General features: G+C 56.3%; 1 protein-coding gene across 2 annotated transcripts in view; it reads right to left on the reverse strand.

The window, feature by feature from the left end:
* Positions 1–25,916, reverse strand: part of ADPRHL1 (ADP-ribosylhydrolase like 1) — a 43,865-nt gene that overhangs the window by 5,677 nt on the left and 12,272 nt on the right. The window contains exons 3-7 of one of the 2 annotated variants that reach the window (XM_015121512.3): positions 25,006–25,131; positions 20,024–20,164; positions 16,303–16,430; positions 14,985–15,117; positions 13,620–13,773 (exon numbers count right to left, since the gene is read on the reverse strand). In XM_015121512.3, coding sequence (XP_014976998.3) covers positions 13,620–13,773; positions 14,985–15,117; positions 16,303–16,430; positions 20,024–20,164; positions 25,006–25,131 — 682 coding nt within the window. Of the gene's footprint in view, positions 1–2,726; positions 4,073–13,619; positions 13,774–14,984; positions 15,118–16,302; positions 16,431–20,023; positions 20,165–25,005; positions 25,132–25,916 lie in introns of those variants that run through there. The other variant, XM_028837378.2, reaches the window with a different exon arrangement.

Here is a 25,916-nt window from a genome sequence, read left to right on the forward strand (position 1 = left end):
CTGAGCCACGCTCCTCCTGAGGGCACTGAGGAGTTGACGTTGAACGGTTTTGTGAAAACATTTGGAAAACCACTTTGCATATGCAACATATTAAAAAAATTTAACAAACATATTTTGCTTGTACAGTAAGTGAAACAGCGAGTCTAAAGAAGTGTCTGTTCTCTGTGTGGCCTGTGTATGTCTCTACTGTTAAGTACGAAAGATGAAACTAACAGCATAAATTCTGCCACGGTCCAGGGACTTGGATCCCTACAGCAGAGATTCTGAAGATTTGGTAAATCGCTCAGGTCTGGGGTGGGTGGAGAGAGGAGAAAGAATTTCCTCACAAGCTCCTGGGCGGGAACCAGCACTGCAGTGGGCAGTGGCCCCCCAGGAGTGGGGGAGAAGGGGCTGCAGAGAGGAAGGAAAGAGGGGCCTGCAGAGAGGAGGGGAGGAGGGGCCTGCAGAGAGGAGGGGAGGAGGGGGCTGCAGAGAGGAGGGGAGGAGGGGGCTGCAGAGAGGAGGGGAGGAGGGGGGCATTGCAGAGAGGAGGGGAGGAGGGGGCTGCAGAGAGGAGGGAGGAGGGCTGGCATCACTTGGCTGGGTCTCTGGAGCCCCTTTCAAAATGGCTCAGAGGAGCCCCTGAGGCTGGGGGCCGCCCGTTCCCAGTGAGATGTTTTTCTGCGGGTCCACCAGGGACTCCTTCCTACCAGCCCAGCTTTCAAGGAGACGGGACCAAGTGGGTCCAGCTTGGAGAGACAGGGTCTTTGTGATTTGATGGTGTTTTCTGAGCCTGGGTCCAGGGTAAGTTCTGCTCCTGAGCAGCTGTGACCCCAGGAGCAAAGCTGGAAGGTCTCCCCATCTGTGGCAGGGGGTGGAGCCGCCTCTGACCTCCACAGATGGTAATTCTGTGTAGACGCACCCAGAATCTTAGCTGTCACACCTGTTAGTCATTCATTCTAAGGAAATCATCAGGGACGAGGAACAAAGACTCAAGAATTACAGGAAAAGCCGCCTTCACGGTGCCGTTTATAATGTTGAAAAATCTAGAGCATCCTCCATGTCAAACTCCAGGCGGCCGCACAACGGCACGTCCACATTCGTGGGAGAAGAGTCGGCGGCCAGACGCGGCTGGTGACGTGGCGCCAAGTGGAAAGCTCACTCTAACCCGATTGTTTTCAAGAAGCTGAGGCCGGGCGCGGTGGCTCACACCTGTAATCCCAGCACTTTGGGAGGCAGAGGTGGGTGGATCATGAGGTCAGGAGATCGAGACCATCCTGGCTAACACAGTGAAACCCCATCTCTACTAAAAATACAAAAAATTAGCCGGGCAAGGTGGAGGGCGCCTGTAGTCCCAGCTACTCGGGAGGCTGAGGCAGGAGAATGGCGTAAACCCAGGAGGCGGAGCTTGCAGTGAGCCGAGATCGCGCCACTGCACTCCAGCCTGGGCGACAGAGCGAGACTCCGTCTCAAAAAAAAAAAAAAAAAAAAGAAAGAAAGAAACTGAACAGGCTGAAAACAGACTGGAAGGAAATGTGTGAACATACTTCTCTTTTTGGGTTTGTCTGTGTTTTTCATTTTTTTTTTTTTTTTTTTTTTTGAGACGGAGTCTCGCTCTATCGCCCAGGCTGGAGTGCAGTGGCGCGATCTCGGCTCACTGCAAGCTCCGCCTCCCGGGTTCACGCCATTCTCCTGCCTCAGCCTCCCGAGTAGCTGGGACTACAGGCGCCCACAACCGCGCCCGGCTAATTTTTTGTATTTTTAGTAGAGACGGGGTTTCACCGTGGTCTCGATCTCCTGACCTTGTGATCCGCCCGCCTCGGCCTCCCAAAGTGCTGGGATTACGGGTGTGAGCCACCGCGCCCGGCCTGTCTGTGTTTTTCAAAGGAGAGAGCTCTGTTTTTGAAGCCATGGACAGATTTCCTTGTTAAAAGCTGCTGCCAAGCAGCCCTGATGGGGGAGGTGACAGCAGCTGACCACATGACCGCGTGGCTGTGTTGCCGTGGGCATGCGATGACCCAGGGCCAGGACAGACCCCACACAGAGGAGTGGCCGGGCCACAGATGGAACACAGGACTCTGCTTCCTCCACCTCCCCAGACGCCTCCCTTGCCCGGTTCAGTGAGTTCACGCGGAGAGAGTGTGCTGTTCTCCCCCAAACCCCGGTGGGCATCAGTGGATCAAGAGGCCTTGCTGAGATCCAGATTTCGGGGCCACACCACCACCGCCTGTGATCCACGGTCTGGGGTGGGGCCTGGGAATCTGCATTTTAACGAGTCCCTGGTGATTCTGAGGCTGGTCCGGGGACCTCACTCGGAACCACTGAGGCAGACGGCGCTCCTTCCAAACCAGGCGAGGATGAGACACTTACACGAAAACTAAACTCGGAACCTGCCGCAAGGCCACAGTGTGCTGCGAGCTGGGACGACTGTAAAAATAAACTAATCCAAGGAGCAGCTGTGCGTCCTGCTGCCAGGCACGCCCTTGTTCTGAGTCATCGGAGCCCACCCAGGAAGGAGCCGCTGTGTCCCCGTGGCTGGTAAAGTGATCCAGGGCAGCCCCAGAACTGCCCCAGCCAGTGGCCGCCCACACCCCGCCGAAGCCAGGGTGGACAGGCACTCTCAGCTGCGCCGTGGGGACGGGGAGGACAGAGGAGCAGGCCGACCTCGGGGTTGGGGGACCAGCCTGGGGGCATCGTGCTCCCTCTGAAGGCTGCACCCCCCGCCATCACAGGGTCAGCGGCCCTACCTGCCTTCCGCCGGGCGTCTCCGGGCACGTCCCCTCTGCTGTGACTGGGCTGCCCGTGGAGGGCTGCGCTCCCTTCGCCCGAGGAGGCTGAACTTCTCAGGCCGTTGCCCACAGAGCCTGTCACACGTTTTGTCCCCGCTGGCTGGGCGTCTCAGTCGTCTTAATGACTTTGCAGGTGAGTCATTTGGATGACTGACCCAGCCATGCTGACTGCCTGCGGTGGGGACATTCTGATCATCTGAATAAAGGCCACCTGGCTCAGCCACGAGTGACGTCCGTCTGCCCCTTCCCTCATCCCTCGCTGACGGCTTCTGAGCCCCACCGTCCAAATAGAAAGATGAAAAACGGAGCTGGAATTAAACCAGCTCATCCTCCTGCCTTGACGGGAGGCGAGTTTGGAAGCAGAGAGTAATGGAGCTCCACGCTGACTTCTAAATTCCCATTGCCCTGACCTCAGGTGGTGGGCGGCTTGGGGAGGGGACCACTCCCCACACTCGGAGGCCCTGTCGAGGCCGAGCGCCTGTCCCGGGTGGTATGGCCGTGTCAGTGGGACCCTCGTAGGTTGGACTTGCCTCACGCCCTCCGTAAGAGTCACAGTGACTCAAAATCCAGTTTAGCTCCACAGCACATCTGAGTCTGTGACCGCTTATGAGGTCAGGGTGTCATCAGGACCTGGCCGGCAAGCAGAGGTGGGCACAGAGCACAGACTCGGCCGCCCCGTCCACCTCTTCAGCTGTCACAGTGGCATTCACCCCGCAGTGTGATCGTCTGAAACACGTTTTCACTCGCAGAGATCAGGATGCTCCTCTGGGTTTATCGGCTGAGGATTAGGGGTTCGGCCAGAGCTAGAAAGTCCTCTTTGGGGTGAGTCCCGCCTCGCTGAGGTGGCCTCAGCCATGGACCTGTGGCTGTTGGAGGCGTCCGTAGTTCAGGACGACACCCTTGGGCGGGAGCGAGAGGAGATTCCACAGCCCCCTTCACAGAGCCTTTGTGTTTTGCAATCATCATTAACCAAGTTCCTCCCTGGGCCTGGCCTGGCCACTCCCCTGCTCCCTGCTGTCCTGCCGTCCCCCTGGGCTGCCCCTTCTCATTACGAGGTCCTGCGCCCACCGCCCACTGTTGCGCTCACCCTCGCTGGTCCCCGCCCCTCGCGGGAGCCTCCGAGGTGCTGCTGTCTTTGGGTTCCTTGAACCTGCGGGTGGTTCCTTCTTCTGGGGTCTGCACGAGCAGCCCCCCAGCTCAGCATGTTCTGCGCTCTGGGCTTCACTGGCCGGGGGATTCCAGGAGTCCATGGCCCACGGCTGCTGCTGCTGGCACGTCCCGGGTGACTACTGTCACAGCACTACAATTTTCTAAGATCCGAGTGCACTTTTAAATGAGTCACCTCTGTTTTTGCCCAGCTCCCCACTAGAGCAGAGCCCCTCCGTGGGCAGGACCTGTGTTGGTTCTGATCTCTACTTTCCCAAGCCTACAGCAGCGCTGGGCACAGCTGGGCGGGCTGGCAGCAGACCCGTGGGTGGCAAACAGCGTTCCACAGAGAATCGGTTCACCCACCGCCGGCAGCGCCCGCGGAGGCTCGGTTCACTCACTACGCAACCCCCTTTCCCTCCTCGCCACCCCCTTTCCTGCCACCTCCAGCCTCCACCCCACTTGCCCACCCCATGCACAACCTCGCTGTGCCCTTCAGCCTGGAACAGCCTCGCTGCCTCCCTGACGAGCTCCTGCTCATCCTTCACAACCCGGCTCAGATGCCCCCACCTCAGGGAGCCTTTCCCAGAGGCCCAGCTCTGGGAGCCCCACGGTGACCCGCACAGACCTCGGTGTCCCCGCAAAGGGGAACAGCACGGACGCCAGGAGCGCCCCCAAGTCATGAACTGAGAGGGGGGCCCAGGACTTTCGGCGACTCCCCCACAAGGCTCTGCGCGTCTCCTGCGAAGGTGGCCCCGCCCTCTCCCACGTGCTGCTGAGTGAACCCGTCCTCACGTGCCAGAGCCAGCGCTGCCCCTTGGGCCGTCCGCCCCGCCCCTCAAAGCCTCCCACAAAGGCCGCTGGTCAGAGCTGCGCTGTCTGAGTCTGGGCTGCCCTGTGTGACCGCTGCCCGCCCAGCAGTGCGGGGCGAGACCAGGCCTCCCTCGGAGTCCCCCCAGCACTTGGACGAGCTGCAGAGCCACAGGGAATGGAATGCCTTCCTCCCGGGGCCAGTATAAACAGCAGGGCGCCCGGCTTTCCTAATTTAGTTGTCAGTGGCTCTGGCCAGCCAGAGAGGTCGTTTGAAAATACAGTGAGACTAGAGTCCATCACAGCGCAGGAGACACACCCGGGCCCACCCTGACACGGACAGCAGCACCCTACGGCAGGTTCTTTGCTGGGGCTCTGGACAGCGAGGCCCGGAGGTCACTGTTCTGCCTGGTCAGTGGCTGTGCTGGGCTCACCTGAGCCTGGCCCTGCTCGGAGAGCCCTCGGGCCGTGGGAACACCCTCGGCCGTGGTGTCCTCCTCTGAGAGAAGGGCAGGGCCGGTTTCATGCGGCAGCTGGGCCTACGACTGTGCGGCTGTTCCAGGAGCCTGCTCAGAACACGGATCAGCCTGAGCCATGTCACACACATCCCCGCACCAGCCCCCACATGCTTCTGACCGACATTTGGATGCCCTCAGCCAACAGTGCTTACAAAACACGTCCTGGGCCTCCATCCACACCAGAGGCCTGCACTGCCATTTCCTGCCCCTCTGCGGATGAGCCTGGGGCCACTCACCCCTCCTCCCCTTGGCAGCTTGGCCCCCACCCTCCCTGCCCTCTGCGGCTCAGCACCGGTCTCCCTGCCCTCTGCCCCCAGCATCCCTGCCCTCTGCCCCCAGCCTCCCTGCCCTCTGCTCCCCAGCCTCCCTGCCCTCTGCCCCCAGCCTCCCTGCCCTCTGCCCCCAGCATCCCTGCCCTCTGCCCCCAGCATCCCTGCCCTCTGCCCCCAGCCTCCCTGCCCTCTGTGGCTCGCCCCCGGTCTCCCTGCCCTCTGCGGCTCAGCACCGGTCTCCCTGCCCTCTGGGGTTCTCCCTGGCCAGCCTGGAGGAACGAGACACCTTTCTGGAGACGTGGACCTGCCAGTGTCCAGGCCAGGCAGGGTGAGAGACGCCTGCCTGAGATGTGGTCCCCAAGCAGAGTGTGGACCTGGGGAGGGTTTAACCAAAGGCCTTGAATAAGTGGCCTCTGTGGCCCAACTGCTCTGCTGATGACAGGTGACATTCTGCCCAGAGACCAGCCAGGCGTGGGCTCCGTGGCCGGCTCTAGGCCACCAGGCAGGGTCCACTGAATTAGTGTTATAAAAAGAGAAGGGCCGGGCACGGTGGCTCACGCCTGTAATCCCAGGACTTTGGGAGGCTGAGGTGGGCAGATCACGAGGTCAGGAGTTTGAGGCCAGCCTGGCCAACATGGTGAAACCCTGTCCCTACTAAAAACACAAAACTTAGCTGGACGCAGTGGTGGGTGCCTGTAGTCCCAGCTACTCGGGAGGCTAAGGCAGGAGAATCGCTTGAACCCTGGAAGCAGAGGTTGCAGTGAGCCGAGAAACTCCATCTCAAAAAAAAAAAAAAAAAAAAAAGGCCGGGCGCGGTGGCGGGCACCTGTAGTCCCAGCTACTTGGGAGGTTGAGGCAGGAGAATGGCGTAAACCCGGGAGGTGGAGCTTGCAGTGAGCTGAGATCCGGCCACTGCACTCCAGTCTGGGCGACAGAGCGAGACTCCGTCTCAAAAAAAAAAAAAAAAAGAGAGAGAGAAGCAAGCTCGCCTCCTTAGTAGCTTTTTTTTTTTTTAAGATTGGTTTTAAACAACACTGATCCCTTTAAGTTGAGGCTCCTAACATTTTACAAATAAATCTAAGCTTGATCTTAGCCTAAAGGCTGAGAAGAGATTACTAAAGAATCTAATATTAGACTTATGAAAAAGAAAAGCTAACCCCAAAGGATGAGTACTTTCTAAAAATCCTGGAAGGCTGGGGGCCCGGCCAGGATCCTGCGGGGTGGGGAGAGCGGCCCTCAGGCGGGATGGAGCTGATCTGGCCACGCCCCTCCCCAGCAGCTTCTGTGCATTATTGCAGCGGTCACTGTCCATCTAGGAAAGCCGAGAACAAGTGTTTGCTGACTGCTCCCTGTTGATTTTTGGTAACTAGGTGGGGAATAGTTCAGACTGTGCTAATGAACCAGTCGGAGAACTGAGTATCTGTATTTCCTGGAAATAAATCTGGCTAACGATGGGTGTGGCCTTTTGGGCCGGGATACCCTAAGGCCTTGACCTGAACATGTTTTGTGACCTACATAAGACCTTATATGTGAGTGACTTAGCTGGGACCTACAAAGGGGCGTCTGGTCAACCGGCAGTGACCAGCGAAGGGGTGTCTAGTTGGCTGTGACTGATAACGGGGTCACTGTCCATCCCAGGCTGACTGAGGCCATAAGCACTGGACGCTCTTTCAGGCCTGAGACATGAGTAAGTCAGCAGAGGGTTCCAGGGACGCTTGCTCGCTGCCTAATGACAGCAACTGCCTCGGGCCCCTCAGTACCTGTGGGACGTGCAGGTCCTCGGGTTAGTGAGCTTCTGTCACGAATTTGTGCTACAAATATATAGATTATAAAGGAAACCGATGAAACAGCAGGCAAAATTTCTAACACATGATAAGAACTACAATGTAGTATATTATATTGCAACAGAATGCCGTTATGTTGGATGATAGCATTACCGAAGGTTAAATTCCGATTTTGAATAAACAGTGGTTACGGAAGAGCCTGCTCTTTTCTGAGGAAATTCGTCGGAAATATTTACGGTGAGAGGATACAGGGTCGGCAGATCACTCTCAAATGGTTCAGAAACAATTGTGTGTGCGAGCTCGTATGTGCGAGTGTGTGCGCATGCTCACGTGGGTGCAGTGAGAGACAAGAGAAAACAGTAACAGCTGCTGATGCTGGGCGAAGGGGTATGGGAGTTGTTGGGGCTAGTTTTGTTTGAAACAAACTTAAAAATGAACCGTTAAGATAGGAGAGGGAGACAGCACAGCTGTGTCATGACAGGTGTCATTCAAGGACCCTGACAGCACAGACGGTCCTGGGAGAGGTGAGGCTTTGCGGAACCCCGGGGTGCACGAGCATCCCGCTGGCAGGGCCCTGGGGACTGTGTGCTCTCCGGCTTTCTGGTGGGTGGGACAAGACAAGGCTGTCCCCCGGATCTGCAGGCTGGTCATGGTCCCCACCGGCACCACCAGGGCCCCAGGTCGTGCAGCCTGTCCTGCCCGAGGGAGAGCCAGAGTTGGGGGTCCTGGGCGATCACCCTTCTCGGGGCACAAGGAGGGTGGGGAAGGCATCGTGCCCACAGGGCTGCACGATGGTTCAGACCCTGGGGACCACCCCGGTGGCCATCAGACAGAACGTTCGTGATGTGCATGGTGCCAGACACAGAGTGTCCCAGATCAGGCACGGTCCCCGCCTTTGTCTGTCTGCCCCAGATCATACACAGTCCCTGCCTTTGTCTGTCTAAGCCCTTGTTTGCTGACCAGCAGCCGGTCGGGGTGCAGCACACAAATCCCGAGACGGTCTCAGGCTGTTCTTTGAGACCTCGTGTGAATGCTTTTCCCGCAGCGGGCTGAGTGAGCTGATAACTTATTTCTGTGTGTTAACTGGAAATGCGTCTGCACACCAGGGATTGTAATCAGGGGAGCTGCAGTGCCTGCACTCCGACTCCAAAGTTATTTCCAACCTAAAGCAACCTTTGGAATGAACTTCAGTGATGGAGTTTTTTAAGCGCAGAAGTTTGGATTGAACACCAGTCCGGGTATTACCAATTTTATCAGCTGATGTTCTGTTAATTTTTATACCCATAGCCAAAACAGGTGGCACTGGCCTCTGGCAGCCGGGCCTGAGGTTATGCAATCGCCAGGCTTTGCTGCGGGCTGTGGTGGTGGTGAGGTCTCCCCGGATTAGGGGAAGGGAGAAAGCTTGAGCGTGGTTTTCAGATGCATCGGGTTTAAAAGCTGCTCTGTGCTCACAAAATGCAGCTCTGGGAGAGATACTCAGACCTCCTGAATCTTAGTTTCCTTGTCTACAAAATGGGGGTAGTTAAAAGGGCCCTGAGGCCGGGCGCGGTGGCTCAAGCCTGTAATCCCAGCACTTTGAGAGGCCGAGGTGGGTGGATCACGAGGTCAGGATATCGAGACTATCCTGGCTAACATGGTGAAACCCCGTCTCTACTAAAAATACAAAAAACTAGCCAGGCGAGGTGGCGGGCGCCTGTAGTCCCAGCTACTCGGGAGGCTGAGGCAGGAGAATGGCGCAAACCCGGGAGGCGGAGCTTGCAGTGAGCCGAGATCACGCCACTGCACTCCAGCCTGGGAGACACAGCGAGACTCCGTCTCAAAAAAAAAAAAAAAAAAAAAAAAAAAGGGCCCTGCTTCTAGGGGAGCATGGAATAGATAGAAATAACATTTGTTAGGGAGCCCACGGTTCTAGGCCTGACGGGGCTGGGCTTTGCCACTTCCTGGGCTGGGCGCACCGAGCGGCTGCCCTGCCCGCTCAAGTCATGGAGCCTCCCTGGATCCGCTCCCTCCAATGTGGGAAAGGAAGGACAAGGACAGCTCTGCCATGGCTTTCAGATATGAAAACACTAGAGACAATAATTTTAAATATAAATGCAAAATCTCTTAATCAAAGAGTTTGGGAAAACGGATTCATGTAAATCAGCCTGAAGTCTAAACCACATGTGTGTTACTGACGTGCTCATATTCCCACACGGCACATGTTCCTAGCGTGTGATTTCTGTGTGGTGTGTTTGTGAGGATGCCCATGTCCTGTCTCAGCCATGATTGGGACTCTCCATCCCAAGTCCTGGCTTCAGATCTCACATTCGTGGGCCTGAGAGAGAGGTGTCTGCCGATAGCTTCAGGCTGAGAACGGGCATATTCTGGGCCTCACCTGCCTCTGAAGCATCCTTGTCTGCCATCTGGGAGTGAGAGGTGCTCATCCTCCCACCTGCCCCTTCCTGGTGCCTGATGTATCACAAGAGATGTGGATCTACAGGGATGTGCAATGCTGACGCTCCCAGAGAACTCCTGGGGAGCCACACCTTGCTGGGCCTAGGGGATTGTGAAATGTGCCCTCTTTTCCTTCCTTCCCTCCTTCCTTCCTTCCTTCCTTCCCTTGCCCTTCCCCTTTCTCCCTCCCTCCCTCCCTTCCTTCCTTTTTTCCTTCCTTCCTCCCTCCCTCCTTTCCTTTCTGCCTTCCTGCCTTTTCTCCTTCCTTCCCTCCCTCCCTCCTTCCTTCCTTCTTCCCTCTCTCCCTCCCTTTCTTTTTTCTTTTTTTTTTTTAGGGTCTAACTGTGTTACCCGGGCTGGAGTGCAGTGACATGATCTCGACTCACTGCAACCTCAACCTCTCAGGCTCTGGCAATCCTCCCACCTCAGTCTCCCAAGGAGCTGGGACTACAGGCGTCAACACCACGTCCAGCTAATTTTTGTATTATTATTATTATTTTTTGTAGAGACAGGGTTTTGCCATGTTGCCCAGGCTTGTCTCAAACTTCTGAGCTAGAGTGATCCTCCCGCCTCGGCCTCCCAAAGTGCTGGGATTATAGGCCTGGGTCACTACACTTGGCCACACCTTATTTCATAAGAATGTCTTGGAGAAACAAAAATAAAAACTCCATCATTTAAACTATGGACACCATAAAATATAGGATGCACCACAATTTCAGAAAAATGAAAGACAAAAATGCATCCTAGAATGAAATACGGCACCACTGTGCTGTAGGGACAGACTAATGCCTTTTCAGAAGAGCGGGGGAGCAGCACTGGAGGTCGCCATAAGAGCAGGTGTTTGCAAACGCCACTCACGCGACGGAACCCACTGAGAGCCACACCCACGGGGTATTTGAATTATGGCACAGGAGTACCATGGAATACCAGGCAGCAGTTAAAAAGGTGGAGATTGGTCTGTGTATGGTGATACAGAAAAATATTTTAAAACCTAGTTTAACGAAAACAGCCAAAAGCAAACCATGGCATATACGATGCTTCCTGTTTGGGGAAAGAATCGTGTGTGTGGCACAGCACGCAAACGCAGGGGTGTCTCACGTACAGGTGCACAGCCAGGGTGTGTGTGTGGAGGAGGCTCCTGGGAGGACGCTTGGGCCACCGTGGCCTTGTTATCTGGGTGGCTGGAAGCTGCTTTCCCCACACGCTGCTGTGAACGCATTTGGATTCCGGAAGCTGTGCACACGTCACTTTTATAACAACAATGAAACCCGCCGGTGCCGTTTTAAACAGCAGAGTTGGCTCGGTGTCCCCTCAGTGCCCCCTCAGTGCTCCCTCAGTGCCCCCTCAGTGTCTCCCTCAGTGTCCCCTCAGTGCTTTCTGTGGCTTTTTCTTTTCAACTTTTGGGTCTCTCTGTAACAGGAAAGTGAAGCAAGGCACTGCCGGCTTTTGTTTACGATGCTTGTGGGTTTTGTGTTTGTGTGTTCTAATCTAGAATCAGTTTCTAAATAGACTCACTTTCTGATTCTCACGGAGGGGTTTGATTTGCGGATGGAGACGGAGTCCACCCCGTTTGAATCCAGCCGCGCCCTGCTCATGCGAGCTGGCCTTGCCTTCCACACAGCGGGGCACACAGCAGGTGGAGAGGAAAGCCTCTTTCCGGAAAGCCGGCTACACAGGTACTACTGCTGTGTTACGTACGCTAGCAACAGTTCTGACTTACCTTAACTGGGTTTCTTTTCCTGAAAGGTAATCCTCGGTTAATTTCCCCACACCCACGGTCCTGGGACCACGCTGCACGGATGTGTGTGACGTGAGGCCCCTCGCCCCGATGTGCCTGTCTCTCGGTTCTTCTGACTTAAAGCGCCAGTAGCAGCTCGGTTAGTCCGGTTATTTGGAAGCTCAGCACAGAGCTGCACTGCTGCGGCCTGCCCAGCGTAGAAGGCCACAGACTCCTCCACCAGCATGGACTATACTTCCCACAAAACGAGCCGGGCGTCTCTATGGAAAAAGCAAAGCGTACCCCTATCCCCGGGATACCCCTACCCCGGGACACCTGTACCCCAGGGACACTCCTACCCCTGGGACACCCCTACCCCCCCGACACTTCTATCCCCGGGACACCCCAACCCCCCCAGACACCCCTAACAGCGGGACACCCCTACCCCCCGACACTCCTACCCCCGGGACACCCCTACACCCAGGTCCCGCCTACCCCCGGAACCGCCTACCCCCAGGACACGCCTACCCCCCGTGACACTTCTCCCCCACCCACACCCCTACCCCCGGGACCTGCCTACCCCCGGGACACACCTACCCCCGGGACACCCCTACCCCCGGACATCCCTACCCCCGACACCCCACCCCCGGACACCCCTACCCCCAGACACGCGTACCCCCGGACACGCCTACCCCCGGACACGCCTATCCCCGGACACGCCTACCCCCGGACACCCCTACCCCCGACACGCCTACCCCCGGACACGCCTACCCCCGGGACACCCCTACCCCCGGACACCCCTACCCCCGGACACGCCTACCCCCCGGACACGCCTACCCCCGGACACGCCTACTCCTTGCACTGAATGAATGCCAGGGTTGTTTCCACCAAGGGGAGGCGGCCGGGGAGGGAGGCGCCGGGAAGTGGCTGGCAGGGCCCGTCTGGGAAGCCTGAACCCAACACACCTGAGAGTGGGGGTCCGTGGCGCCCGCCTGTGAAGCCCACCAGCCTCTCTTGCCAGTCCACTCACACAGGAATCCCAAGTGGGAGCATAAAGACGCCACCACTTCCCCCTTTCAAATTAGCCCATAGGAGACGACAAAGCCCGTGGGGGTAGGGCTTGCATTCTGGATGCCCACAGAGATTCCAACCACCCAGGCTTTCGGCCCCTCGGCCTCCTCTCCCTGAGGCTGGGGCTTCCCCGGGATTCCGACTCTGCCCAGGGGCGAGCCCTTTAATGAAATCACAACAAAAAGAGAGGCCCCAGCCAAGCGGCCAAGCACAGCGATAAACGTCAGTCAACTGCTGTTTTATTCACACCAGATGCTGCATGGAAAAATCACGTCCAAATGTATTTTAAACAAGAGCAAGTGATCTCTTTTCTCAGACTCTCTGAGAGAGAACCTCACGGCAGGGACAGCGCTTCCTCGTCAGCGAGCCCGGCAGGGCAGGCGCGGAGGGGAAAGGCCTGCTCTGCATCTGGACCTGGCCCACTAAGGCAGACCACAGAGAGACGCCAGAACTGGCAGGCGGCCATTTAGGTTCTGGTTTTCTCTGTGAGTTGTTTCAAAAAGAGATTGATCTTAAAATCTAGTGTGATTAAACAGGTGGGTGGGGTTAAGAGCAATGCTTGTATATGTGTCCCCCAGGCCCCAGTGTGACTGTTTCTCTGTCCAGGCACACACGGCCCACTGTGGACATGGCGGGGGGTGGAGGGCGGGGAGGTGGCGCATCGGCCCTCGAGGGAAATGCACGCCTGGAGGTGGAGGCGGAGGCGGGACGGAGGGTCTGCAGCGGGGGCCTGCTGGAGGCCACCACAGTTAGTGTTGTTGAAGTGAGTGAGTAAACAGCATTAGCTCTGCGGCGGAATAAAATACACCGTCTGTCCGGGAGACTGCGGGTGAGTGCCACGCCTGGACGTCCAAGTGCGACAAGCCACACAATGTCAATGTGGATGGTGGAGGACGGAAAATATTCCCACAGGACAAACAGTGTATTTTATGCAACAGTTAGGATTCTGAGATTGGAAATGAGAGTTAGATGTGACCAGTCAGGCGCAGACTGCAGTGGAGCCGCACAGGGACACCCTCACCCAGGGGGCTGCGAGAGGACACTATGGGCCCCAGGGTGGCACTGGCTCTCTAGGGGCAAAGTGGCAGAAATGGCTTTACTTCTCCTCTGTGGACAGGCGGTAGAGGGCCGCGCCCAGGTCCTCCAGCTTCTCCTTGTCCTCCAGGTCTTGGTACAAGCCTTTGGGAACGAGGTCCAGGCCGTACAGCAACCCAAACAGGCAGCCTGCAATGGTGCCCGTGGCTGCGCTCTCCCCTGAAACGCAAAGGCAGCAGTCGCAGTGGGCTCCACCTGACCAGGACCGCGAGACCCCTGGGGCTGGCCACCCCTAAGGTGGGCCAAACCCCAGTTCTGCTGGGGGCGGCTGATAAAAGGGACAGGCAGGCTGGCGCGGTGGCTCACGCCTGTCATCTCAGCTACACAGGAGTCTGAGGCGGGAGAATCTCTTGAACCCAGGAGGTAGAGGTGGCAGTGAGCCAAGATTGCCTCTCCGCACTCCATCCTGAGTGACAGAGTGAGATCCTGTCTCAAAAAAACCCCCCAAAGCAAACGGGAGGGGGACAGGTGCTTCCCTTCTCCCTCCCTGGGTCAGGCATCTGTGTGAAGCGGTGTTTCAGCACTAAGAGTCAGTGAGGCGCCAGGACGGTGCAGAAGGAAGGAGGAGGGAGGGGAGCCCGAGGCCGCACGGTCCCACCCCTGAGCCAGGGTCACAGAGGAAACCCCTCAGGGGCTGAGCCGGCTCTGTGCAGAGGCTCCTGACCAAACGGGGCCACATTTGTCTTTTCCCAGCTCATGTCTGGTCAAGCTCAGCTCACTGAAGTGAGGCAATTTCAGCCAGTCTCACAGAACCTGACAGCTGCTCCCACAAGGCACGGGGTTGATCTTATGGGTAGGAGCTGCCTGGAGCTGCCACAGCCACTCTGCTGGGCTTCTTCCTCTCCCTCCATGGCCAGAGACGGCCTGGCCGGCACAGAGCCAGCATGGATGGAGCAGGATGCGAGCCCAGGACCTAACTCCAGGCGGCAGTCTGCAACTTTGCACAGAGGCTGCAGAGCAAAGGACAAGACGACAGTGACCTCGGAACAGAACCCTGCGAAGGTGGCCAGCCTGAGGCAGCAGTGGCAAGGGTAGGAGCCTCCATACCCCTACACCGCACCTACTCCAAGGCCGCACTGCCCTCCAGGCTCGTGGACCAGGCGAGAGACTCTTGGTCTGCTGGAGCTCACAGCAGGACCTGCGGTCACACCTGTATCCTGTGACGTCTGCACGTGAGTGCACGTACGTCAGCCGGTGTACCCTGGAGCCTGCGCCCTCCCAAAGCGGTTCCAGAAAGGAAGAGAAGGACGCATATGCTGGGGCTCAGGAGGGGGTGCCTGAATGCCTGCCATCCTAGGACACTCCAAGGGGGTGCTTCAGGAGAAGGGCGCTACCCTCCTGGAAGCCACGGCCATTAAGGAACATCTCACCTCCATGAAACATGGCCCGGTGACACAGCTCAGTCCAGTTGTTGCCTGCTGCAAGGAGGGCGTCATAGGCTATCATGGGGGCATCATGGCCTCGTCTTCCCCCTCGACCTTCCGAGCTCCACTTCCTGTAGGTCTGACAAGAGAGCCGTGGGTCAGGGGCATGTGCCCAAGTGGAGCCACTTCTGGGTACATTACAGCACAAGCTTCCTGGGCCCATCCTAGTGACCTGCCATTCCATCCACCCACCCTTTTCTTTTTGAGATGGAATCTGGCTCTGTCGCCCAGGCTGGAGTGCAATGATGCGATTTCAGTTCACTGCAAACTCCGCCTCCCAGGTTCAAGGGATTCTCCTGCCTCAGCCTCCCGAGTAGCCGGGATTACAGGCGCACGCCACCACGCCTGGCTAATTTTTTGTATTTTTAGTAGAGATGAGATTAGTCACCCACCCACCCACCCATCTATTCACCATCCACTCATCCATCCACCCATCTGTTCATCCATTCACCCACCCATTTATCTACCCATCCATTCACTCACCCTTCCACCACCCACCCACCCATACATTCACCCATCCACTCATCTATCCACCCACCCACCCATCCATATACCCACTCACCCATCCATTCACCTGTCCATTCATCCATCCACCTATCCATTCACCCACCCATTTATCCATTCACCCACCTATTTACCTACCCATTCATTCACCCACCCTTCCACCACCTTCCCACCTACCCATCCATTCACCCATCACTCATCCATTCACCTATCCACCCACTCATCCACTCATCCATCCACCTATCCATTCATCCATTCACCCACCCATTCATCCATTCACCCACCCATTTACCTACCCATTCATTCACCCACCCTTCCACCACCTTCCCACCTACCCATCCATTCACCCATCCACTCATCCATTCACCTATCCACCCACTCATCCACTCATCCATCCACCCATCCATTCATCCATTTACCTACCCATTTACGTACCCATCCATTCACCCACCTTCTACCTACGTGCCCTTCCATCCACCTAATCAACCACCCATCCATATACCCACCCACCCACCTACCCACCCATGCACCCATCCATTCCCCTGTCCACCCATCCATCCACCCATCCATTCATCCATTCACCCACCCTTCCACCCACCCACGCTTCTATCCACCCACCCATCTATCCATCCATCCATCCATCCATCCATCCATCCATCCATCCATCCATCCACCTACCCACCCATCTACCCACTTGCTATGCACTTATTGAGCACCACTGGTGTGCCAGACATTGCCTCAGTGCCAGGACAAGGCTCACCTTTTCCCTCTCTTCTGCGTCATAATTGTCGGGGAAGATGGCTTTATTTTCTGAGTCTTTACTGATTTTCCTCTCCTCCAAATAAAACTGCCATTTAGCTTCAAAGTAAAACCAGTGCTCCTGGTATTCTAAACATAAAGAACAGGGTGAGCTGAACACAATGGCATCCATGGAGTGGGGCGGAGGGCCCTGGGGCGGGTGCAGGGAGGGAGGGGACGTGTCGATGCCCCTCCACCCAGCTGCAGGCATGTGGAGAAGCGGAGCGCCCGTCCTGGAGTAAACCACTGAGCGACTGTCCAGAATTATGAACATGCTGACGTTTGTAGCTGCTTTCTTTCTTTCTTTCTTTCTTTCTTTTTTTTTGAGATGAAGTCTCGCTCTTGTCCCCCAAGCTGGAGTGCAGTGGTGCAATCTCAGCTCACTGCAACCTCTGCCTCCCGGGTTCAAGCGATTCTCCTGCCTCAGCCTCCCAAGTAGCTGGGATTACAGGTGCCCGCCACCACACCCGGCTAATTTTTGAATTTTTAGTAGAGATGGGGTTTCGCCATGTTGGCCAGGCTGATCTCGAACTCCTGACCTCAGGTGATCCGCCCATCTCGGCCTCCCAAAGTGCTGGGATTACAGGCGTGAGCCACCGCGCCTGGCCTCTTTTTTTCTTTTCTTTTTTTTGAGACAGAGTCTTGCCCTGTTGCCCAGGCTGGAGTGCACTGGCACCATCTTGGCTCACTGAAACCTCCACTTCCCAGGTTCAAGCCATTCTCCTGCCTCAGCGTCCTGAGTAGCTGGGACTACAGGCGCCCCGCCACCACGCCCGGCTAATTTTTGTATTTTTAGTAGAGATGGGGTTTCACCATATTGGCCAGGCTGGTCTGGAATTCTTGACCTCAGGTGATCCGCCTGCCTCAGCCTCCCAAAGTGCTGGGATTACAGGCGTGAGCCACCGTGCCCAGCCTGTAGCTGCTTTGAAAGGACAGCAAGCAAGATGGAGATGGGGCAAAAGCATTTTCATTACACTGTTGTATTAGTCCTGTGCCTGCAGAGCAGAGCGGGATGTTTCATTACTCCTAATTGAAATCCAAGCCCTTGAATGCTCTAGGGACTTCTTGGAGGTCATCTGGCGAAGAGGACACGGACTCAGAAGGGAGTCCGAACCTGCAGCCACACACCCTACAGACCACAGGAAATCCCTTCCCCGCCGTGGAGCCAGGAGGCGTGCAGCCTGCCCAGACCCAGGCCCGCTGCCCTCCTGCCTGCCTTACGGTGAGCACCCCTGCCCACCACATGCCACCTCCTGCTCCCTGGCACCACGGGAGCCACAGAGGGCGGGAGCTGTGCATGCTGCTGGTGGCTGTCAGGCCCAAGGGGCACGTGTGCTGATCACATGCGGTGACAGAGCACAGATCCTGTCTGCCTGGCTGTGGCTGGAGGGCACAGGGCGCTGGAGAGCAGAGCTGAAGGGCTGCAGTGGGGAGACCACGCTCCTGCCACAGAGCTCCAGGCCACAGGGAGGCCAGGAGGGCCCTGGACCAGGCCCTGGACGAGGCTCACAGGTCCTCCGAAACTCTGGGCCAACTTGGTTTCACACAAGTAAAAGTTCAGCCCCCTTCGGATCTTGTTCAGCGACATGAAATTGGAAGTGAAAGACGCAAAAGTAAGAGGGCAGCGGCCACAGGCGTATCCCATGAACCCGGCACAGGGCCTGAAACTCCGGGTGGAGCGTCAACATGGACCTGGGCGCAAACTCAAAGCACTGCCTCTCACCCGAGTCAGCGGGGTTGGCCAATTCGGAAACAGATGTCCAGACACAAAAGGAGGGAGCTAATTTGTGAACTGTCCTCACTGCGGAGGGGTCATGTCAGGTGGGCCGGCCAGAAGCTCAGAGCAGCGTTTCTGGGCTTCTGAACGTTAAGTCCGGTGGATGATTTTAGACGTTCTGTTAAAAAGGTTTCTGTGTCAAGGAAATTCATAAAACTCTGGGTTAAACAAATTTGAAATTAAATAGATTTATTTGGAGGACTGTTTCTCAGAGCTTTAAACTGGTGTCTGTGCATTTCAAATCCCTAAGAGAAAGAATAAAGCTTTCTGAAGAACAGTCAGAAACATTCCATGAACACAAAGGGGAGGAGGTTTTGCTGGTCAGATAATTCCGACCGTTCTTCAGAAAATGCTTTGAGGAAGACTGTTTTGAATACCAGAGTTCTGGGAGAACATTCGTTAATACTGTGTGAATTCAGTCATGGCGTGGCCCCATGCCTCACTGCTCACCTGTTTCTAAGGTGGGTCAGGGCGACGCTCCTGGGGTTAGGGAGATGACTTAGCCCCTGGCTCCAGACAGCCACCTCGGCTGGAAAGAACCTGGGGCCACAGGCTTGGCCATCTCCCACCGCTCCCACACCAAGCGGTAACAGAGATGAAATCACCAGAGATAAAGTGTGTGCCGTGGCCTGCCAGGCGTGCTCAGCAGTCACGCTTTCTGAGGACAGGCCGTGGGGAACACAGAGCAGCGACTCAAGGAGGTGGTGACTGTGTGTGGACGCTGACCTTGCTCCCCCATCAGCACAGGCCTGGTGGCTGAGCGGCCCCCGAGCCACGTCCAGGCAGGTATCCATGGCTGCACCCCCGTGGATAGCTGTGCACCAGCCCCCACGAGGCATTTCAGAACATGCCCCTGCGCCTTGCAGGGGAAATAAAGGGATTCACTGGTTTTTCTGTTTCTGGAAGACTTCAGACCAGGCGAGGTGGCTCACGCCTATAATCCCAGCACTTTGAGAGGCCGAGGCGGGAGGATTACTTGAAGTCAGAAGTTTGACACCAGACTGGGCGACATGGGGAAACCCTGTCTCTACTAAAAATAAAAACAATAGCCAGGCAAGGTGGCAGGCGCCTGTAATCCTAGCTACTCGGGAGACTGAGGCCGGAGAATCGCTTGAACCTGGGAGGCGGAGGTTGTAGTGAGCTGAGATTGCATCATTGCACTCCAGCCTGGGCGACAGAGCCAGATTCCATCTCAAAAAAACAAAAACAAAAACAAAAAAAAATCGAGAAGACTTCAGCCTGAGGCTGTTTTGAAAACTAAGCAAACCTGATCCTACATTCAAATCCTCCCTCTCCTTCTCCAGGACACACTGGATACCTTATTTCCAATTTCCCCAACAATGCAAAGACGCCAAAGGCTGTGTGAGGCTGCCTGTGCTCCCCGTGCCGCCCCCTCCCCCCTTAGACGGCACCTCCCGTGGGGTAGAACCTTCCGGAACGGTCATGGATGTCCTAGCCCCACACCTGCTGTCCCTGCCTCTGGCCGGCCTCATGGGGCTCCTGAGGGAAGGGCCCAGCCCTGACCTCGCCCAGACCGGCAGAAGCAGAGCTTTCCCAGGGCGCACCGCGGGTCCCAGTCACATCCCAAAGGCTGCCAGTCACTCGGCGCCTCGGACCAGGGTGGTCGGGGACGGGTGGATCCCCTGGAGGCAAATGTCCCTGGCGGGCACAGGTCTCTCTGAAGCTCCGGGTGGGGAGGCAAAGCCCTCCCAGGTCAGGGCAGAGGCAGACTGGTCGGGAGCAGCATGGGGCCTGCCTTGTGAGGCCAGCTCTGCTCACATGGCCCGGATGGGGCCCTCCCAGTTCCATCTAAGAGTGAAAGTGCCTTGAAGTATTTGGGGGCCGACGGAGGGGCTGAATCTGCCCAGATGCTCCGAGTGTGGACTGGGGCCGGGGGAGGGCTCACCTGCCGTGTGCCGGATGGTCTTCCTGCAGTACTCTTCTGCCAGGGGTACTGCCCGGAGCATGTCTCTCCCCCACTGCACCAGTGGCTTTCCTTGTGCGGCGAACGACACAAACAGGGCCGTGCACAGGGAGCCCAGGAAGCCTGGAGGGGCGGGGAAGAGAGAGGGCACCGTCACCTGGGCGACCTGCCACGTTGTGTGGGACCCCCGAGGGAGGGTTTGCTCGTGTTCCATCTTTCCCATGCTCAGGTGCACCGTTCGGCGGCACTAACCACGTTCACACTGGATGTCCTGCATCCTCTCTAGAACTCCCCATCTTCCCAAACCATAGCTCTGCCCCTGCTCCACTCACCCCACTGCCTACCCCAGGCCCTGGCCGCCCCCATCGACTTTTCTGTCTCTGGATGTGACCGCTCTGGGTGCCTGTTCCTTGTGGAACCACACGCGATTTGTCCCTCTGTGGCGGGCGTATTCCACTCAGCACGCATCTGCAGGTTCACCCGCGTGGCTTGCCATGGCTTCCCTTCCTCTCCGTGGCTGCATCGCATTCCGTGCGTGGATGAACACATTTTGATAACCCGTCATCTGTGTGTGGCTGCATGGGCTGCCTCTGCCTTTGGCTATTGGGAACACCGCGTCACGTAGACCATTAGCATCTGTGGCTGGGGATTATCAGTTAATGAGCCTGTGCAGGAGGAAGGCGGAGGTGGGGGCTCTCCTGACTCGAGGGAGACCCTGCAGAGCTCTGGGGCCGTTGTGTACACTCAGGCGCTTCCTGTGCAGGGCTGACTCCTGTGCCCTGCTGGTGCTTGGGGCTTTTCTCGTCTGACTCCTGGGTGTGCATTAGCGGCCGGCAAGCTCATCAGCACAGACAAGCTCAGAGCCCACCTTATAGGCTCTGTCTCCCTTATTTTCTTTGGTATGTCAAATTTTACAACCGTTTACTGAAAAAGAAATGCATGTGAGTGTGTGTGTGTGTGTGTGTGTGTATAAAACATATATATATTTAATAAAACACGGTTAAGGAAGAAGTTAAGTCCGGGAGGCTTGTCCTGGTCCATCTTCCAGGGCTGTGGGGAAAGATGGGGCCAGGGGCTTCTGGGGTCCTGAGCTCACCCCACAGTCCACACAGCCAGCCCTGCACTTCACGGAGCAGGTGGCACTGGGTGCGCAGCTCTCAGGGAACAGGGCCACGTCTGGCCCTGCCAGGCTCCCATCCATCCGCTGCACTGGCCTCATTAGACGCTAGTGTGGGAGCCATCAGACGGGAGCTCGGAAGAGACTGATCTTAATCATCTGAATTATTCACAATGATCCTGGCCATGATGAGGCTAACAATGCCTGGGGCTGGCAGGACAGTCCTGGAAATCCCGTGGTCACTGTCTGGGTGGAGACAGCCCTGGAGAGGCCGCCTTTTCCAAAGACATGAGCTCTCTCCTCTCACTGCCAGCCATTGTGGGGACCGCAGCCGCCGCGGGTCAGTAGTGGCAGGAGGCGAAGGGACGGCCATGGTACTCGTGATGTGGTTTCAGAGATGCAGTCGGGTGGGAGGACCAGTGACGCCGTGGTGACAGTACCAGTAGCAGCAGCAACAATGGTGGTACTCGTGACAGTCACAGTGGGAACAGCGTGGGGCCAGCAACTGCAGCAGTGGTCGCCTTACTAGTGACGGTATCATGTGGAGGCACCAGTGGTATCAGCAGTGACAGGACCAGTAGCAGCAGCCACAGTGGAGATGGCAGTATGGGTGATAAAAGCGGAGTGGTGACAAAAGGCAGGGGTGGCGGTGGCACCAGTGGCGGCGGTGGCAGTGGTACTAGTGGCGGCAGTGGCAGTGTTGCTAGTGACAGCAGCAGTAGGGATGGTGCGGTGCTGCTGATGGGAGCAGCCGTGGCCGTGGCAGTAGTTCAGTGCGAGTGGCTGTGCAGGGGAGCAGTGGCCCCTGTGTGTCCAGCCCTCACCCCACTGGGCACTGCTCCCAGGGTGTCATCGTGCCACTCAGTCCTCACGAGAGCTTGTGAAGGGCATGGCGATCACCCTCTTGTGGATGAGGCATGCGGGGCTGAGAGGTTGTGTTGCTCGGTTTTGGAGCCACGTTAGCTTCAGAAGGGTCGGTTCTGCTGCAGACCCTGTGGGTATGAGGCCCACACCCACCCAGGAAAGGGGCGAGCCCACTGTCACGGCGCCATTGGCCAGAGGCAGGCTCCAGGGTGGGTGCCGTGTGTGTTCTGACGTTCCGCTTGTCTGTACACCGGAGCGATGACACCCGCCCTACCGGGGCTGTCGTGGGGAAAAGATGACCCTAATCCCAGGCTGGGCCACGGTGAACGGCCACTGAACATGGCCGCTGTGTGGAGCACAGTCGCCCACAACACGCCATGTAGAGACGGGCTGTAGAGACGCTTTCCAGCGGCTGTCGGGCCACTCTTGAAGGCACTAATCAGGGCCTCCTTTGGCCCGGCGGGAGGGCTGCAGCAGCGGCAAGAGTCTACGAATCGTTCTCAAGCCCAGGGCTCTGGGCCGGTCCTGTCCCTGCCTACGGCTCTGCCTCTGCCCAGGGACGCCGCAGCTCTGGGCTCATGGGAGCACATAATGCACGCTGTAACACAAACTGTGGTTTGAAAATGGAAAAGGGAGTAGAGTTAAAAAGCACTTTGAAGTGTCAATTTCATAAAATCAAACCCTTAAAACATTTTTGGTCATTATTATAGAAATATAGAAATCATTCATGTATTAAACATGTGAAATTTTTGTTGTTGTTGTTGTTGTTTTTTTTTTTTTTTTTGAGATGGAGTCTCATTCTGTCACCCAGGCTGGAGTGCAATGGCATGATCTTGGCTCACTGCAACCTCCGCCTCCCAGGTTCAAGTGATTCTCCTGCCTCAGTCTCCTGAGTAGCTGGGATTACAGGCATGCACCACCACGCCTGGCTAATTTTTGCATTTTTCACTGGAGACGAGGTTTCACCATGTTGGCCAGGCTGATCTTGAACTCCTGACCTCAGGTGATCTGCCTGCCTTGGCCTCCCAAAGTGGTGGGATTACAGGCGTGAGCCACCACACCTGGCCGTGAAATGATTTTTAAAATATGAGTAGGAAATATATTAGCAAATGTTTTAGAAATTTAAATTATTAACACAGATTCTTGTGCTCATTACATTGTTTTCAAATGTCCAACTTTTTTTTTTGTTTTTGAGATAGGGCCTCGCCCCATCGCCCAGGCTGGAGTGCAATGGCGCAAACACAGCTCACCGCAGTCCTAACGTGCTGGGCTCAGGCGATCCTCCCACCTCAGTAGCTGGAACCACAGGAGCCACCACGCCTGGCTAATTTTTAGTATTTTTGTAGAGATGGAGTCTCCCTGTGTTGCCCAGGCTGGTCTCCTACTCCTGGCCTCAAGCGATCCTCCTGCCTCTGCCTCCCAAAGTGCTTGGATTATAGGTGTGAGTCATTGCACCTGGCAAATGCCCAACATTTTTGGGTCTGAGGTTTTAATTTTTTTTTTTTTTTTGAGACAGAGTCTCGCTCTGTCGCCCAGGCTGGAGTGCGGGGCGTGATCTCGGCTCACTGCAAGCTCTGCCTCCCAGGTTCACACCATTCTCCTGCCTCAGCCTCCCGAGTAGCTGGGACTACAGGCACCCGCCACCACGCCCGGCTAATTTTTTGTATTTTTAGTAGAGACGGGGTTTCACCGTGTTAGCCAGGATGGTCTTCATCTCCTGACCTTGTGATCTGTCCTCCGCAGCCTCTCAAAGTGCTGGGATTACAGGCGTGAGCCACTGCGCCTGGCCTTACTTTTTAATTTGCGTCCGGTTGCACCACTCAGCTAGCAGGAGTCCAGCAGTGCTCCCTTCTCGGCATCTGACTCTGCCCCACCAGTTGGTTCACATGCCTGTGCGTCCGCCGCTTAGGCTGCCTGTCCCCAGGGTAGTAAAGGCACGCGCCTGCTTTGCTGCAGACGCGGTGGGGGTGGGATGGCCAGGCCGGCAGAGCTGCATGTTGATCCTAGGCGGGTTGCTCATCGCTGTTCTCGTGGAGGTGTGGGCGGCTCTGCCTCCTCGCTGGGAGGCCGGTCACAGCAGATACCAAAAGGTAATCCTGAACGAGGCCAGCATGGCTGTTGGACGTGTGGGACTGGGCGGTGCCAGGACTAAGGGCCAGTTGCAGGTCAGGAGTTTTGAGTTGTTTTTGCTTTTTTTAAATGGAAGCCAACCGAGCCGCCTCCTCACTGCCTTTCAAAGTCACTCATCAGGTGCTACCGCAGCCACCGCGGCCTGGCCTCTCAGAGGCCTGCCCTCCACAGGATGGACTGGGGACGGGGACAAACCTCACTGAGCAGCTGGCCACCTGGCACAGACCACAAGGAATGAAGTGCCGTGTTAAGGTGGCGACATGATCCAACACGCTTCATCCTCACACAGCCCGATTTGCGGGTGTGATTCACATAGGGCGGTCACCCCGTTACAGGTGAGAAGCCTGAGGCCCGGCAGGTGGAGCCGTTCCCATGGTTCCCGTGGTCCCCTTGGCTCCCTTGGCTGGCGGGTGGTGGGGCCAACCCAGGGCACAGCAAGAAAATGCAGGAAATACTGTACAAACCCTGGTTCCCAGCATCACCCCGATCCCACCTGTACCCAGGCACTGGTGCGTTTCTTTTTCTTTTGTTCTGACACAAATGATACCAAAACCACTGAGAATTTCCCCAGCAGTTTCTTCAACATCACCACACTTACCGCTAATCCTGCTTTTGGGCTGAAAACAGACCTTAAGCAAAGCAGATTAAAAAATAAGCCAACTCCCTCAACAAATCAAAAAACCGATGTGATCCCACGAGATTTCCAGCCCAGTGTCCCGGGCAGGGCACCCTCACAGCAGGCACCCGGCAGGTGCAGGGCCGGCGTCTGTCTCCTTTAAGCAGCGTGCAGAAGGCGGTAGCTCCAGGCCCCGCCCCCGGCCCGGCCCCGCCCCCGGCCCCGCCCCTCGCTCACCTGTGGGATGGTTGTGGGTCATCCGGCCGCACTCCACGCTGACCTCGATGAGGGTCTCCAGCCGCTCGGGCTTCCAGTACCGCAGGCCGATGCACATGGCCTTGGTGGCCGCTCCAAACCCTGAGCCTGCTCGGAGAAGGAAGAGCTGGTTTACAATTCTGCTCCAATAATTCCACCCCGACAATCTAGCCTTCATGAATAATTTTAAAAGTGTAAAAATTTGCGTAATAACACGTTCATCAGAGTGTGGTTTAAATGAGTGAGCCATAGGCAGGCCACTCAAGTGACTGCAGCAGAAAGGAGATGGGGGAATTCGGTGGCATCCAGGTATTGGGTGTTACTTAGTCACTAAAAACAGAACGTTTGAAGGCCCAGAGATATGCTCATGATATGCAGCACGCTTTCAACGAGATGTTTTCCCTGTAAAAACAGCTTCATTGAGTTATAACTACATACAACAAACTAGGCACAATGAAACATGCACAATCCTAACATTTTTACATAGGTGCACCCCCGGGACCCAGCGCCCAGGCCCAGGGTGAACATAGGTGCCTGAGAATTATGACGCCTGTGTCGGGCCTTGTGAGTTTGGATTTATTGATTTTCTTTGTCAGGAACTGGATTCTTCTGGTTCTTTGCATGCCTCATATGCTATGGAGTCCTGGATATTTTTATATTCCTATAACTATTCTTGACCTTTGTCTTGGGATACAGTTAATTTACTTGAAAATAGTTTGGTCTTTCTGGGTTCTGCTTTTAGGATTTAAGTCTTGGCTGGGTGTGGTGGCTCCTGCCTGTAATCTCAGCACTTGGAGACTGAGGTGGGCAGATCGCTTGAGCTCAGGAGTTCAAGACCAGCCTGGGCAACATGGTGAAACCCCTTCTCTACAAAAAAAAAATACCAAAATATT

This window comes from Macaca mulatta, chromosome 17 (assembly GCF_049350105.2).
Source record: "Macaca mulatta isolate MMU2019108-1 chromosome 17, T2T-MMU8v2.0, whole genome shotgun sequence".
NCBI classification, from domain to species: domain Eukaryota; kingdom Metazoa; phylum Chordata; class Mammalia; order Primates; family Cercopithecidae; genus Macaca; species Macaca mulatta.